Here is a 17,290-nt window from a genome sequence, read left to right as displayed (position 1 = left end):
ACCAAGACTGTATAGTGTTAGTAGAGAGACAGAAATATATTTCAACAGGACAGAACAGAAGCCCCTGAAGTGGACTCACACAAATATGCCCAAATAATCTCTGACAAATATGCAAAAGCAATCAATGGAAGAAAGGTAGCCTTTTCAAGTAATGGTACTGGAGCAATCGGACACCCGTCAACAAAAAATAAACCTAAGCCTCACATCTCATACAAAAATTAACTCAAAATGGATCACAGACTGAAACGCAAATTTAAAGTAAAAGAAGTCACAGGAGATATTTGGAATCTAGGGTAAGACAAAGATTTCTTGACATCAAAAACACAATCCATTAAAAAAAAGTACACTTCATAGAAATAACTTTTGCTTTGCAAAGACCTTGTGAAGACAATGTATACACAAACCAGAAGTGAGAGAAAACATATGCAAACCATGAATCTGACAGAAGATTAGCATCAAGAATATAAAACTAACTCTCAAAACTCAATCGTTTAAAAAAAAAATCCCATTAAAACATAGACAAAAGACACAGACTTCACTGAAGACACAAAGATGAGAAAGCACCAAAAAAGATGTCCAACATCACTAGCTATTAGGAAAATGTAAATCAAAACCACAATGTTATACCACTCACATCTGTCAGGACAGCTAAAATAAGAATAATGAGAACACCATATGCAGACAAGGATAGGGAAACAACACTTCATACACCGCAGCTGGGGATATAGAAGGAGACAGTCACTCTGAAAAAGAGTATGGCAGTTTCTTTAAAAACTGTGTAACTATCAGCCAACTCAACTAATGAACTCCTAGGCATTTATCACAGAGAAATGAAGACTTATGTTCAAGAAACTTGTACAAGAATGTTTACAGCAGCTTTATTCCTAATGGCCGGAAACTGTGAACACCACAGCTGTCCTTCATGGGTGAATGATAAACTGCAGTATGTCTACACCATGGAACACTACTCAACCAATAAAGGAGCAAATTATCCACGCATTCAACAACCTGGATCTCTAGATAAGCACGCCGAGGGGAGAAAGGCCAGTCCCCCAAGATTATGTGCCATGTGGTTTCCTACATGTTCACTGATTTGCAAAAGGTTCTGCTATACAGCAAAGTGATTCAGCTACATATACATGTGTAAATATAAGCTTTTTCACACTCTTTTCCATCATGGTTTATTACAGGATGTTGAATACAGTTCCCTGTGGAACCTTTTTCATGAGAAAATTACAGAAATGGAAACCAGGAGAAGAGCTGCCAGGTGTCAGGGAAAGGGTGGAGGCGGGAGGAATGTGAGTGTCACTATAAAATGCAACACAAGAGACCCCTGTGGAGATGGAAATGCATATCTTGACCTCATCAATGTCCATATCCTGGTTATGATAGTTATAGCTCTGCAAGATGTTACCACTGGGGGAACTGGGTTAAGGTATAGGGGATCTCTCTGTTATATCTTACAACTGCATATAAATTTTTAAAATTGCCACCCCCAAGAATGCTCTAAGAATGTACAATGAAAAATAAGACTCATTTGAGGGAGATATAAATGCTGGGAATAATCAGATAAAGAAGGAAGCTGGAGCTGAGAAGTGAAGAGGAGGGAGGAGGAGTGGTGAGCAGAAGCAGAGAGGAGACAGAGCAGGAAGCGGAGGGCTTGGGGAGACGCTGCGTGTCTCTGAGGGGAGCACATGGAGGTCACAGTTCAGCATCCGGTCCTTTGGCCTGAACCCATCGAACTCCACTGTGCACTTCCACTGTGCACTCCAGAAGGGGATCCACATGTCTCCCTGCCCCTAGCCTACACAGTAGACTCTAGTCGCCCCCTTATCCACAGTGGACAAGTTCCAAGACTCTAGTGCCTGACACCACACATGGCTAGAATGGAACTCTGCATATACTAAAGTTTTCCTATACAGGTGTTGACAGGCAGGTGGCGTGGACAGCGTGGATACACCAGACCGAGAGAACACGGGTGAGAGGCAACAGGAAGGTGTGAGGCTTCACCAGGCTACTCAGAATGGTGTGTAATCAAAAGTCATGAATTATTATTTCTGACCACTTTCTCAGGTAACTGAAACCTTATAAACTGAAAATGTTGGTAACAGAAAATTTCTATATTATTCAAAGTTTTCTTCCCAGCAAAACACCCAAATTACTATCTCTGGGCCAAAAAGGATACAATTTGTAGCATTTTTTTTTTCTCACTTTGGGGTTTCTTTTTTTTTTTTTTGGTCACACCATGTGGCTTGCAGGATCTTAGTTCTAGGGCAGGGCTCAAACCCTGGGCCCTGGCAGTGAAAGCGCTGAGTCCTAACCACTGTACTGCAAGGGAATCCTCCAATTTGTAGAATTTAAAAGCAACATTTAAAAAAAGTAGCCTGGCCCCTCCTCAAATTCCTGACAGTTACTCACCTGTCCCCAAGCATACAGGTTATTGTGTGTCTGAGATGGATTCACTTTGGACAAAAGAAATCGAGCCTTAAAAAAGAAAAAGTAGATTTAAAGATTAAAAATGGCATTAATATTAGTTTAACAGGAAAAAAAGGTCTTTACTTTTTTTTTTGGTTAAATTAGAAGTTTTTTTACCACATGGGAACCCGTTTGTTCAGTTTATGCCCAAAGGGTCTCCATTCACTGGGCTCCTGAAACACGAGGTGTATTTTACTCTGGGAATTCTCTCCTTTCCACACCAGCATATGCTGACCACTCATTTAGAAAGAAGTCGTATTTGGAAGCTGACCTGCCTGTTGATTTTAGTCACCACGTGAAATACTGACCAGGCTGTGTGGACTTAGAGCCTTCAGGAGGCATTGTGCACGAGGCCAGCGGAGCAGCGGGCCGAGCTGGCTCACCTGGCTGCCCCCGTGCTCTGTGTGGATGTACCGCGGCATCGGGAACCGCGCCTGCAGGATCTCCTGTGCATCGTCCAGGGGCGCCTGCAGGAGGTGCTTGAAGTTTTCATACTCGGGCATGTCCTGGTAGCCTGCCTTCCGCCACTGGGCTATGGTCTGCAGCAAACAGACAAATCACAACTTGTTGTGGAGATGCTGTAATAACAGTCTTCAGATGGCCCTGACATTCTAACACTCCACCCGGGACCTGTTTCTAGTGACAAGGTCTTAAGTCAGGAAAGATGAGCTGCAGAGGGGAGCGAAGTGGATCTGACCAGGATACCACCATCTGAAAAAAGTCTCAGGTTATAAAACATCTGTTAATATTAGAAAACAATTTCTTCCTTAAAGGACATTTGAAATCGCTTCTAATGTACAGACACCAGAGTCAAGTCAGTTGTTAAAAAGAAATGAACTGAAGGTAAAGAATGTATCAATATATAATAGAAAAAAAGAAAACATCCTTGAACATAGAGGATTTTCTTTTGAGGAATCCCTCCTTTCCTTAGGGCACAAACCTCTCTGAGAAAGAAATGAACACCATCCACAGCCATCCTTGGGAACCACAGACCTGGCATAAGGTTCACTGGGCCATGTTATCTCAGATAAACACTCTAGTCCCAAACTTGGTGGTGTTTACTAGTGACTCTAATGCAACTCCGAAAGGACAGTATGAATAACTGATTTTGCCTGACAACTCAGAAAGCAATAAATCATAGTGATTTTAAAGGACCACCTAAAAAAAACTATGGAGGTTTCTCAGAAAGCTAAAGACAGAGCTATCACATATGATCACTTCTGGGCATCTATCTGAAAGAACAAAAACACTAATTCAAAAAGATATGTGCCCCCCAATCTTCACAGCACACTTCTCACAACTGCCCAGACATGGAAGCAACCGAAGTGTCCATCAACAGATGAATGGATAAAGAAAACATGGGATATATACACAATAGGATACTACTCAGCCCTAAAAAAAGAACAAAATTTTGTCATTTGCAACAACGTGGATAGACTTGGAGGGCATTATGCTAGTAAAATAAGTCAGACAGAGAAAGATAAATACTGGATCAGCTCACTTATATGTGGAATCTGAAAAATACAACAAATTAGTGAATATAATGAAAGAGAAACAGACACAAAGATCTAGGGAACAAGCTAGCGGTTACTGGTGGGAGGAGAAGGGGCAGGATAGAGCTCAAGGATGTACTTAACGTGAAAAAAGTAACCTTTAAAAATTGTATAAAAATTTTTTTTAATGTAAAAGGACCATTTCAGATTTACTTATAGCAAGTAATATTGAAATTACTAAGTATACAAATACCATAACCAAGGTCTTACCTCACCAAGATAAATGACAATTTGGAAGAAAGTGTCCATGAGCAGAATTCTGTCAGCAAGAATGCTGCTGCTATCCAGGAGCACAGGCTGCAACACAGTGAGAGAACGGCGTGGGTCCCCCCTTGGTGCCCACATGGCCACCTGCCAGCCCCCCACCCAGGGCCAGCCTCCCCGACTCCCTTCGGGCAGCTGCAGGGCCGAATATACACTGCAGGGAGGTTCACTCCCTCTTCATGTCAAGTCCCCACTTTCTGCTCCGACTGGGCAGCTCTAGGTTTCAACTTTGTACAAGAAAGAGATTTAAATAATCTCTCATCAACTAGGAAACAAGATGAATGTTAATCTTCTGCTCTAGGAACCAGAAATAATTCCAAATTTTGTTTTGTGCTAGAAATAAATTCTATCAGACATACTTCTCACAAATCTACTGTGGTAGATGACAGAGAACTACAATGCCTATGTGAAAAAGAACATCCTTTAATACCAGTTTTAAAGTTCATTTAAAAATATATTTGATTATGACTTTTATTTCAATAAAAAAATATACTTAAACTCATTAAGGGAAATCTGAAAATTTCTACTAAAGAACAACAAATATTGACATTGTGGTTTATTTTTTTTATAGTTTTCATTCCTGGTGGCTTTTTAAAAATCATCTTTAATCTAACATTAAGGATTTACTTTATTCTGTTACATAAACTTTGTGAATATTTCTGATTACTTAACTTCCCTACTACTGAACATTTGGACTGCTTTCTAATTTTATGCATACTGTGACTTTTTCCTATGCATGTTTTTTACTCAGAAATGCTGCTAAATTACTATAAAGATTCAAAGATTTCTTTCTTATAGTTTCGCTCTAAGAGTGAACTTGCTAGACTAAAAGCACTCCATATCAGGTGATTCCTAGTGCCCAGGGCCCTTACCTCTGGGGGCCCGTGGAAGGAGTAGGAATACAGGATGGGCTGGATCATGATGAGGGACTGGGTGAGGTCCTGCCGGGCAAAGTGGTGCCGATAGTATGAAGACTCGTCAGGGCTGTTGTTGAAGACTTGAAGGAATGGAGACCTTCTAAGATGGAACATGAACTGCATTTACAAAGAAAAAAGAACAAAGCACACAACTGTCACCTTCCTAGACCCCCAGAGAGCAGAACTGCCACCACCCGGAGACAGGAGAACCAGCAATCAGGACCAAGGCCTACAGGCACGGTGAGCTGAGGCTGGGATGGCAGCCCATGACCAGGGAATAGGGAGGGGAGAGCTGAAAGATGACCATTCTTTACTGAGGTGAAAGTGGCCGAGATTCGCTGCTCAACAATGGAACATGCTCAACATTACCAAACTGCACACTTAAAAATGGGTGAGAGGGTCAACCATATGCTGTGGGGTTTTCACTACAATTAGAAATAAACATTTCTAAAAAAGAGGGGGTTCTCCAGGGAAGTCAAAGTTTCCACATGGAAGGGCCAAGGTGGAGAAGCTTGGTCTTCTTGTGGGCCTCCTTCTAGCCTCGATGGCTTGCACATAGGCCAGACGGACACACGTCACAACCACCCAGCCAGCCCGTCCAGTGAGCTGGGCTCTCGAGCCTCTGTGCAGCCGTAGAGTCCAGGCTACACAAGCTAAAGACTGAAATCTAGGTCAACTCACCAAATCAAGTATCTGATAAGGTAATACCCGTTTGTGTAACAAAGTCCTAACAAGTTCCCTTAAAAATGAAAGTCTGCTTCTTCCTACTACTTCCTCACTAAGGCATCCCTGAGGGAAGGAGGAAAATGTTGAGTTTGCCTCCTGTTCTGGGGAAGCTGCTCTGTGAAGGGCCCGACCCGCACACCCCAGGCCTGGCTACAGGGCTGGCTCCCAGCCACCAAGTGAAATAGGCGCCTGGCCCTCAGCAAACCGTGAATCAGAGATCATGCCATGGCCTCACAGCAAGGGGCCTGTTCTGCCTTCTCCCCAGAGTCTGTGCACCTGCTCTCTGGGTGTCCCCTGTGTCTCCCAAGGGGCTCTGGCACCATCTGACCTTGACCCAAACAACCTTCATCACCTACAGATGAAGCCTCCAAACACATCGAGTCTTCACTTTACCCTGAGAGCAGTGAGCTTTATTTATATGACGTTCTTCTTCTTTTGTTATTTTAACAACATGTATTACTTACCTGAGGATATAAAGAGAAGGAATCTGATAACCTAAATGACATGGGGTCTTCTTTGTTATACTGTCCAAACTTCTGACACTGGTAAGAGAAAACAGGAAAAAAAACAACAAAGTGAGCATTACCTGAAAACTCCTGGAAAGAGGGCCACGCCCCACCCTCACCTCCACCCCTTCCTGCTCAGCCCAGCACTGCACTCAACACTCAACACCTGTGTGTAGGAGGGGAGGCGATCTGGGAGGGGCCGGAGCCCCACGTCCTAACAGCTCCCATGCAGTGCTGGCTGGAAGGGGCTAAAAGAGGCATCCCAGGCGACTCTTCCATAGGAAAACCTCCAGGACCGAGATAACCTAACATCCCATCTCTCTACCACTCTGCTGTCCTCTCACAGGCAAATTTATGAATGTTTTCTTGTCAGGAAGCATTTAACAGGAGGCTTCCTGTGCGCAGTTTTGGATCTGTCAGGAATCCTCTTTTCCTTAATTCCTGAATATTCAGGAATTAAGAGAAGAGGTAAGCCTCTCCCAGGGGCTGAGGAATCCAGGAATTTCCTTCGTTAGTTTTTCTATATGGTGATAAGTACCCTCTTCCTTTTTATGAGCCATATGGTAAAAGCGATTATTTACAACCGTCTCTCTTTCATATGGATGACCTCATGTTTCCTTGATAACTTGTAAATTTTGATTTCATCTCTGCTGAAAATAGCTATCTTGTAAGACAGTATAAATACCTACACAATGTTGAATAAAACACCTCTGCTCCATCAGAGCTTTGGTCCTCGTGCCTTGCTTTCTCTCTCTCTCTCTATCTTTCAGGCTGATCCCCTGGAGCGCAGAGGCTCTCTGAGTTCACTTTCCTGCCCAGGTTTCTAAGACCCTCTCGAGAAGGCGCTCTAAGCCTTCACCTCATCAAGAGGGCGCCTGAGGCCTCCGTGAACAGAGCAAGCCCCATGCCAGGGACTTTATTGGCTTTCTGCATACACCAAGGAATATCAGCCTCTTTCTCTCTCCTTTACTTTCTTATCGGTCGACTCCGGACCACCAGGTTCTGGTCCATTAAAGGACCTCAACATTTTCTCTTTCATTCTGATGTCCTTCTCTCACACCCCCTTCTTTCACACACCCTCTGTTCACCAAAGGATCCGACTGCCCACCGTTTGGAGAAAGCTCATCTCTGGCAACGAGTCTCTCTGCATCACATTCTCGCACAGACCTCACCATCATAAATCCTCTCCTGCCATGAGCCAGGGGACCCCCAGCCTCTTCAATTTCTCCTGTCAGCCAGCCACTAGAGCAGTAATTTCCTGAAGGCCATCATCGAGCAACTGATCCTCCTCTGCCTCTTCTGACGGCCCGGCCCCCTCCCTCCCCCTGACTGCGGCGGGCTCCTCCACCCCCTTCCTCACCTCCCATCCTCACCTCCTTGTCTACAAACAGCTTGACGGCCAGGCCAGTGTCACCCATGTCCCTCCTCCAGATGCAGTGCTGATCTCTGACCTGAGCTCCTTCAGGACCTCTCCTGACTACAGGGGGGCGCTTTCCTTGGACATGCTTTGCAAGTTCACACTCAAAATAAACTATTACATTAAAAAAAAAAAAGGAGATTCCTTTTCTCCACCTTTAAGTTGCTCTCCTTTCCCCTTTTCCAGCACTCCATCATTCTTGCAATTACCCACACTTAAAATCTGACTCTGCGTTGATTTTCTTTTTTGAGTCCACAGATAGCTTGACCAGGTTCGATCAATCCTCCTCTCAGCATATATCCTGATTCCAAACTTCCTCTCCCCTCCAACCGTACCGCCACCATCCCAGCCTCCACCCCCTGGAGCCAGAAAAATCCTCCATGGGCCTCCCCAACAGCAGCCCTTTCAACCTCTGGTGGATCTTACACGGTGACAGGTGGTGTGAACACAAGCGTCACGCTGCTGACACACCTCTGCTCCAGTACCACACCTGCCCCTTCCCCTCTCTGACTCCACAACCAGGGCACCGCGCGAACAACCTGCACGGCTGCTCCTGCACTGCACTCAGGCACCTGTGACCGCGGCCTCTGCAGGTCCCCACACACACTGACCACACACTGTGCCCACAGGCTGGCAGTGCTGCACCCCAGCTCCCCCCAAACCATCCAAGGTCTGGAGGGAAAATGCAGAAGCCCAGCATTCACAGGGACTCCTGAATCAACCCTCAACACACTCAGGTCTACACCATCATGTAAACAGCCTGTGTGTGGAGCCTCTTCCCACTTGTAAGGTGAGCCCTGGAGAACATGCGTATTTGACGCTTTGTTTACACCCTTCTGAGAACCACCAATGCTTGGTATGAGGTAAGCAACTGATAAAACTCTTGTTTACGGAATATATAAAATAATAGGTTTGAATGACAGTTTTCTTTTCTCAAAAGTAGAACTGAGACCAAGACCAAACTCAGTGCCACTGCCCCCAACTCACCAGCCGGATGAGCTGTCGGTCCAGCCACCGGAGCACGTCTGGCCCCTCCTCTGACTCGGCTCGGAACACCCCTAGCCGCGCCATCAGCACCGCCGCCGCCTCCTGGTCAAATGCCGCTTCGATGTGCTTCAGCTGGCTCTGCACGTCTGCCCAACTGACCGGACATCCCAGGGTGAGGGCCGGCTCTCACACTCACACACGTACCTCTTCTTAATCTCTGTTTTTACACACACACACACACACACACACACACACACGAATGGACCTAGAGAGGGTAAGGGCCGGCTCTCACACTCACACACGCTGTTTTTACACACACACACACACACACGATGGACCTAGAGAGGGTGAGGGCCGGCTCTCACACTCACACACGCACCTCTTCTTAATCTCTGTTTTTACACACACACACACACACACAAACACACACACACACACGAATGGACCTAGAGAGGGTAAGGGCCGGCTCTCACACTCACACACGCTGTTTTTACACACATACACACACACACACACACACGAATGGACCTAGAGAGGGTAAGGGCCGGCTCTCACACTCACACACGCTGTTTTTACACACACACACACACACACACACACACACGATGGACCTAGAGAGGGTGAGGGCCGGCTCTCACATTCACACACGCACCTCTTCTTAATCTCTGTTTTTACACACACACACACACACACACAAACACACACACACACACACACGAATGGACCTAGAGAGGGTAAGGGCCGGCTCTCACACACACGCTGTTTTTACACACACACACACACACACACACACACACACGATGGACCTAGAGAGGGTGAGGGCTGGCTCTCACACTCACACATGCTCTGTTTTTACACACACACACACACACACACACGAATGGACCTAGAGAGGGTGAGGGCCGGCTCTCACACTCACACATGCTCTGTTTTTACACACACACACATGAATGGACCTAGAGGGTGCTATGCTTACTGAGACAAGTCAGACAGAGAAAGACAAATACTAAATACTTAACATTTTCACTTACATGTGGAATCGAAAAAATGAAACAAATGAATATACCAAAACAAACAGATTCACAAATAGAGAACAAGCTAGCGGTTACCAGCCAGGACAGGGAAGAAGGGAGGAGCATAAGAGGTAAAATCTACTGTGTATAAAATAAACTGGCTACAAGGACGTACTGTACAGCAGAGGCACTAGAGCCAACATTCTATAATAACTTTAAACGGATTACAACCTATTAAAACAGGAGACCACCATGCTGTACACCTGAATGTAATGTGCGCTTGGTCACTCAGTCGTGTCTGACTCTTTGCCACCCCATGGACTGCAGCCCACCAGGCTCTTCTGTCCACGGGATTCTCTAGGCTAGAATATCGGAGTGGGCTGCCCTGCCCTCCTCCAGGGGATCTTCCCAACACAGGGACTTAACCCAGGTCTCTTGCACTGCAGGCAGATTCTTTACCAACTACTTCAAAAGAGCTTTTTTTTTTTTTTCAAAACAAAACATAAAGGTTGAGGCCTTTATGTACTGACAAGAAAGATGTCCTTGACACATTAATGAGAGAAGCTTATGCGCACCAACACAAAAGCCATCACGTATATAATGCACACACGTGGTACATGACTGCCCAGAAATGGGATTGTGGACAGTGAAGCCAGCACGGTAATTGTACTTCACCTCAGGGGAGGCAGGGAGACCCACTCTTTACATAACTATGTGCTGTTTGAATCTTTTACAAGGACGGTATGCTTATGGGTCCCTTATTTGATAAATAAAATAATGAAAAATCATTTTTAAAGAACTTATCCCTACTAAATGAACATCTTCTAAGCTGAGTGAGCTGAAATGCTGCCTCCTCCCCTGCCCCCTCCTCCCCCACCCACATCCCCACCCTGCTCTGATCAGATGAGCCAGCAAGGGCTGGTAAGGACCATACAATCAGTGGATCGCAGAGATGAACAACTAGATACTAGATTCCCTCCACAGCAAAGACCAAGGGCTCAGCAGAGAGGAAGCTGGGGTGCTCACTTGCGGGCAACGGTGGTCACACGGATGCGCCGCTGGGTGCTCGAGTGCTGGTAGTGCGTGACGAACTGGATGGCACCTCGGCCTCCTTGCGGGATCGGGGCGTTGTGCTGCAGGGCAAGAGGCCAACACCCTGTGACTGTCAGTGCAGGACCCCACACAAGCAGTCACAGAGGCTGTAGGTGCGTCCTAAGACCAACACCATGGTGACAGCAAGGTTCTCAAGGCATGTTCAATGTGACACTTAAGATCAGGGCTTTTCACTTTTTATAATTCTTATCTCAAAAACAGAGAACCAGCTGGGGCTCATTGACAACTTACAGGGGTGGGATGTCGGGGGAGGTGGGAGGGATGTTTAAGTGGGAGGTGACATGGGTAAACCTATGGCTGATTCATGTTGATGTATGGTAAAAACCAATACTGTAAAGCAATCATCCTTCAATTACAAATGAATAAATTTTTTAAAAAATTAACTAAAGATGAAAATTAGAAGAATACTGGAGTGGGTTGCCATTCCCTCCTCTGGGGTATCTTCCCGACCCAGGGATCAAAAAAAAAAAAACCAACAAGAGAACCATATTCAAATAAACACTGAACACGACTTAATGATATGCATGCTGAGGGGTTCAGGGAGGAAAGACACTGATGACTGCAACCTGCTTCAAAGTCCAGCCAAACAGAAAGAATTGAGGGAAGGCTAGACATGATGCTAATTACAGAACCTCAGTGGTGGCTACTGGGATATCCACTGTACCATTCTACTCATTCTTCTGTATGTCTGAGTTTAAAACAGTAAAATCCTGGAGAAAAACTGACACACTCAGAAATTCACAAACATTATGATGGCTGATAAAAGCCAGTCCTCTTCTGATGACCTTATCAGTTCAATAAAGTGACAAGGGCAATCTCCTGTCTGACTCTGACCAAACCCCAGAAAAAATAAAAAAGATGATGCCAGAATGTTATCAGGCCCAACACAAGCCCAAAGTAGCATCAGCTTCTGGAGAGAGAAACCAAAGGCCACTGGTCTGTAATAAATCAGAAAACACAATGCAGAGACATGACTATTCACGAAGAAATCCAGCCCACCTGGTTGACTACTTCAAAGTAGATGCCGAACGTCGTCGTGGGATCCAGGCCACAGCTTTTCCACTGGCTCGTGCCACCGACACCAAGCTCCTAGGGGTAAGAAGAGGAATTAAAAAGAATTAAGACAAGATACTCCAGTGATTAACTGCTAATGACAGGTACTGACTCTGAGAAGGACAGGCCCCTTAGATTATCTCACTCAAAACGAAAGCCTGAATTTCGGGCATTCCCTGGCAGTCCAGTGGCTAGGAACTCTGAGCTTCCACTGCAGGGGAGCACAAGTTCAAATCCCAGGTCAAGGAACTAAGATCCCACATCTGCGCAGCACAGCCAAAAAATAAAGAAAATCTAAATTTCACTAAAAAAGTAAAATTACAAGCCAAAATAAAGTTTAACACCTATTTAGTTCAGTCGCTCAGTTGTGTCCAACTCTGCAACCCCACGAATCGCAGTACGCCAGGCCTCCCTGTCCATCACCAACTCCCAGAGTTCACTCAGACTCACGTCCATCGAGTCGGTGATGCCATCCAGCCATCTCATCCCCTGTTGTCCCCTTCTCCTCCTGCCCCCAGTCCCTCCCAGATCAGAGTCTTTTCCAATCAGTCAACTCTTCACATGAGGTGGACAAAGTACTGGAGCTTCAGCTTTAGCATCATTCCTTCCAAAGAAATCCCAGGGCTATCTCCTTTAGAATGGACTGGTTGGATCTCCTTGTAGTCCAAGGGACTCTCAAGAGTCTTCTCCAACACCACAGTTCAAAAGCATCAATTCTTCAGCGCTCAACTTTCTTCACAGTCCAACTCCGCATCCATACATGACCACTGGAAAAACCATAGCCTTGACTAGACGGATCTTAGTCAGCAAAGTAATGTCTCTGCTTTTCAATATGCTATCTAGGTTGGTCATAACTTTTCTTCCAAAGAGTAAGTATCTTTTAATTTCATGGCTGCAATCACCATCTGCAGTGATTTTGGAGCCCAAAAAAAGAAAGTCTGACACCGTTTCTACTGTTTCCCCATCTATTTCCCATGAAGTGATGGGGCCAGATGCCATGATCTTTGTTTTCTGAATGTTGAGCTTTAAGCCAACTTTTTCACTCTCCTCTTTCACTTTCATCAAGAGGCTTTTTAGTTCCTCTTCACTTTCTGCCATAACACCTATTACAGTGCTTTAAAATCAGGCTTTTCAAACGGGCACTCTGATCAGTTTTCATTACATCACTGAGATGTATCTCTACACAGACACACATAGGGCAGAACACTGACCTCAACTGAGAGGATCAAGTCAGGGACAGAGAAGTAAATACTAGAAGAGAAAAGAACCACCTGCTTAGCTTGAAAGATTTGTGTGCTTCACCCATTGTTACTAGACTAATAAATAATTACAGTACTTGAGCTGTCAAATATTAATCCTTAACCCAATTCCTTTATGCAAAAGCTAAGTATAAATCCTTGGTAAGAGAACTGAGACTTTAGATGTGTGAAGGCTACTTTATGTTGAACAGCTGAACAGCTCCCCAGTGATAAGAAGTTCACTAAAGTGTGAAGGGTATCACAGGTTTAAGCATAACATCGAGAAGAAAAGCTACAGGTATCATACACCTAGAACCATGAACCAGGGTCTGAGACATACATTCAAGACCTCATTAGAATACGGAAAACCATCCTTGGAGAGCAACACAACTGCGCATTGAGAGAGTCATGACACCTCTCACATTTCTCTGAATCCACCCGCGGTATATGGGGTCAGCTGAGGACAGCTGACATCAGTCTAGTCTCTATGGAGCTGAGCCAGGAGCTTGTGTCCCCAGGGAACAGAACCAGCATCTGAGGAAGGTGACGCTCAGGCAGGAGAGGGAACAGTCACAGTGAAATCAGGCCACAGCTCCTTGTGCTTCATGAGACTTTCCTGAAAAGACTGCGAGATGGACGGAGGTCTGGGTGTTTGCCTTCCCTTTAACTCCTGCTGGGCAGTGAGGCCGCCCCCAGGAATGAGGGCGAGGAAGTAACAGGGGCCTGCCCACCTCCTTTTCTGGACTTGTTAACCCTTCTCTCCAATCTCTCTGCACACTGTCCAACTCCATTTTTAATACGTGAAACTCATTCAAGTTTCAGGTCCACATGGTTCAGAATACTGTCACCCAAAACATGCCACGCTGGCCTAAGGATTAAACTGAAGGCCATTTTTTAAAAGCAGACATAAAAAAACTCTCCATCCTCCTGCCAAGGCGGCAGGAGCTTCTGAAGTAACAACCAAGGACATGCTACATGCTCATCAGCCCAGAGGTGGCGTGGAAGAATGTGTATGACTTGTGCTTAAAAAACCCTCCTTTCTCATGAGTTTCCCCATCTATCTACGTTTCCTCCATCTGCCACTCCTCAGGATCCAAAGTCCCTTTCCTCGTGTTGTCTCTCTTCTACAGATTTACTGCTCTTCTGTTAAGAAGCAACATACTCCCAAGTTCTAACCACCCCTTGCAGTTACCCATCACTAGGCACGTACGTGCTGTGTATATGTGCGATGCACACATTAACAAACTTGCTTGTTTGCCTGTTGTTAAGCTCTTATTTTGTCAGGTCCCGAACAATGAAACTGACATGGGCAGAGGAAAAAGGACAATTTTTGTTCCTCCCCTACAGCACCCGCCACCAAGCGTGGTCACAAACCATCCAGAGCCCCACAAGGACGTCTCACTAATACACAAACTCCTTAAGCAAGCATTTACCCTGCCTTGATCAGAAGAAAATGGAAAGATGGAACTAGGAGTCACCATTTTATTGAGATTCAAATGCACTGAAACGCAGGGTTATGGAAGGATAACCTCATGCCATCAGAGGAAGGGCTGCTGGCAAACAAGACACTCGTGTTGTGCTTTCATCTCATTCTACAGGTTTCCTGCTGAGGCAAAAAGGAAACGGCCCCTGTACCTGAGGCATGAGCAGTATCGCCTCCCCACAGCTCAGCTGCAGGCACACAGATCACTCAGGAAGTGTGGGCCCAAAAGAGTTTCACTGCATCGAATCATCCGTCCAGCCTCCACTTCACAGCAAATTTACGACAGAAAACAAGTCAAATGAGAAAACAGACACACGGAAACCTAGTGACACTCAAGGACAGAAGATGCTGCCACTTGGCTCCGTCTCTTCAACAGACGTCGTCAAACAAAACAAGCTAGACAGCATAAATAAGATGACAGGAAGTCCATTCTAGACCTTAGAAGACTGAGGCTACATAATCCCAGATGCAATGCTGGTTAGAGGGAAAAACAGCCGCAAGGGCACTTGGAGAGACAGCAGGGAAAGAACGTGACCGTGTGTTAGACGGTATCAGGAAACTGCTTTCCCAGACTTGAGAATAGCCTTGTCTTCAGAAGCTGTACACTGAAACATGGACTCAAGACATCTGCAATGTGTTTTCAAAGGCAAAATAGGATAGCGAATATGGCAAATAGAGGATATCAGAAAGGTAACTTAAACGTCGCCAACGAGAGGACAGAGAGATAATCCTGACAAAATGTCCAGGATTGATGACCCTAAATGGTGGGGAAACAGGATTCATTACACTCTTCTCAAACTTCCCAGTGCGTCTGAAAACTGTACTTCCCTCGCCGTTGTCTCCTCCATCCCCATCAACAAGTGTCGTGGCTGATCCCTGCCGGACCCCAGAGCAGCTCATCAGCCTGAACTAATCGACAACATCTTCTGAGGCAGATTCTAAGCCTATGGGGAATATTTAGGAACAAGGAAGCCTCCCAAGGCCCCATTGAGAAACAGGGATACAAGTCCCTTAGTACTTGGGGATGATGAGGGACTCATCAGAGGCGCTTGGGGCAGCAACCCACCTCTCCCAGAGGGTTACAGGAAAATTCTCGCAAATTATCTTGCCTCTGGCAACTTCAAACTCGCTCTAGGTAGTCACTAGTGAAACATTCATTGCTGAGGACAGAACTCTGATGTGAAGGGTGAAATCTAGTGTGGGCATCCCCGGTGCTTGCCCTGGGCTGCTCACTAAATCCTCCCGATAGTGCTATACAGCAGGTCCCCCCATTTCCTTTATTCCCCAGCAGAGACGCTGAGTCCTGGATCCATGAAGTACCTTGTTCTGACCACCCTCCCTCAGTCCACACCCAGCCTTCCCGTCCACCCTCAAGTTGAAGATGACGGTGGGGAAGGGCATAAGCATCATCACCCTGCCCAGAGCCAGCCTGGACAGGCCTCACTGGACCGCTGGCACACCCTTGGTAGCTGAAGTGTGAGAAGAGGAAGCGGGCCACCAGCAAGACCACCTCCCCACCTGGTAAGGGCTGAACCCTGTTTCCGCACACTCGACGTCTGCACGCATAGTGTTACCCACCGCCCAGCCCACTCGAATGGTCTCTGAGAAATGAGACAAAGGCAGCCCTTCCAAGGGCAATAAGCACATGAGTTTATCTCTAAAGGGCTGTGCTCCATGGAATGGAACACCTGGTGGTTCTCTGGCGTGACCACCCAAGCAGGAGTAGCAAGTAAGGGGGACCTGGGCCTGGCTCCTATGTCAGCTCTGACCCTGAGCGGGACACTGAACCTCTGCGAGCCTCAGCTCTCTCCTCTCTGACCATTTAAATGGATGGACGGAAAGACAGAGATGACACTACCCCTCCACCCCTCTGCACAGACACAAGCCAACAGGTGACACAACAAAAGGTCATCCAGCTTCAACCCATCTAAGCGGTCAAATCTGGGACAGAGGAGGGAAAGGTGATGAAGTTTTTCTTACGTTTTCTGACACACACGGTCCTTTCACATTCAGAGACACACAGGGTCCGATGGCTCCTGCAACCTTCAGCTCCCTTGAGGTCTGAGACAGAATTATAGAAGAGCAAACAGTTAAGAACCACCCTCTTACAAAGGATACAACTAAAACTTAGAGGAAGAAACGGGAGGGCTATCACTTCACCCAGAGAAAACCCTACAGGGATTCTAGTACACAAAAGCTGGTACACGGTTCTCCATGGCTTCTGTGAACTGAACGGAACATTAATAACAAGGCCAACATACTCGGATTTTTAAATCTGAATTCATTTCAGCAAAGTCCATTCTTCATCTATTTAAATAAACCTCAAATATTTGATGATGTTGTTTGAAGTTTAACCCAGATGATTTACTCATTATCGCCAATTTGCAAAATAATATTTACCATCGTATTTTCTAATGGTCACTTTGACTCTTTTCTCAGTGACTCACGATCAAGGGTATAGGTCTACAGTCCCTGCATGGAAAATAAAAGGCCATACTCATGATGCCGCCCTATTTAAGAGCACTCTGGTTGGTCTGCAGGCAGG

General features: G+C 45.8%; 1 protein-coding gene across 3 annotated transcripts in view; it reads right to left on the bottom strand.

The window, feature by feature from the left end:
* The window catches only part of SEC23B (SEC23 homolog B, COPII coat complex component), a 33,943-nt gene that overhangs the window by 2,184 nt on the left and 14,469 nt on the right, over positions 1 to 17,290 (bottom strand). For all 3 annotated transcript variants that reach the window (XM_052650559.1, XM_052650558.1, XM_052650560.1), the window contains exons 11-19: positions 16,726 to 16,806; positions 11,971 to 12,060; positions 10,885 to 10,991; positions 8,846 to 8,999; positions 6,400 to 6,477; positions 5,165 to 5,326; positions 4,239 to 4,325; positions 2,859 to 3,014; positions 2,419 to 2,484 (exon numbers count right to left, since the gene is read on the bottom strand). In XM_052650559.1, coding sequence (XP_052506519.1) covers positions 2,419 to 2,484; positions 2,859 to 3,014; positions 4,239 to 4,325; positions 5,165 to 5,326; positions 6,400 to 6,477; positions 8,846 to 8,999; positions 10,885 to 10,991; positions 11,971 to 12,060; positions 16,726 to 16,806 — 981 coding nt within the window. The remainder of the gene's footprint in view (positions 1 to 2,418; positions 2,485 to 2,858; positions 3,015 to 4,238; positions 4,326 to 5,164; positions 5,327 to 6,399; positions 6,478 to 8,845; positions 9,000 to 10,884; positions 10,992 to 11,970; positions 12,061 to 16,725; positions 16,807 to 17,290) is intronic.

Source organism: Budorcas taxicolor, chromosome 13, assembly GCF_023091745.1.
Source record: "Budorcas taxicolor isolate Tak-1 chromosome 13, Takin1.1, whole genome shotgun sequence".
NCBI lineage: Eukaryota > Metazoa > Chordata > Mammalia > Artiodactyla > Bovidae > Budorcas > Budorcas taxicolor.
Note: the sequence above shows the minus strand (reverse complement) of the source record. Positions and strands in the feature narration are given on the sequence as shown.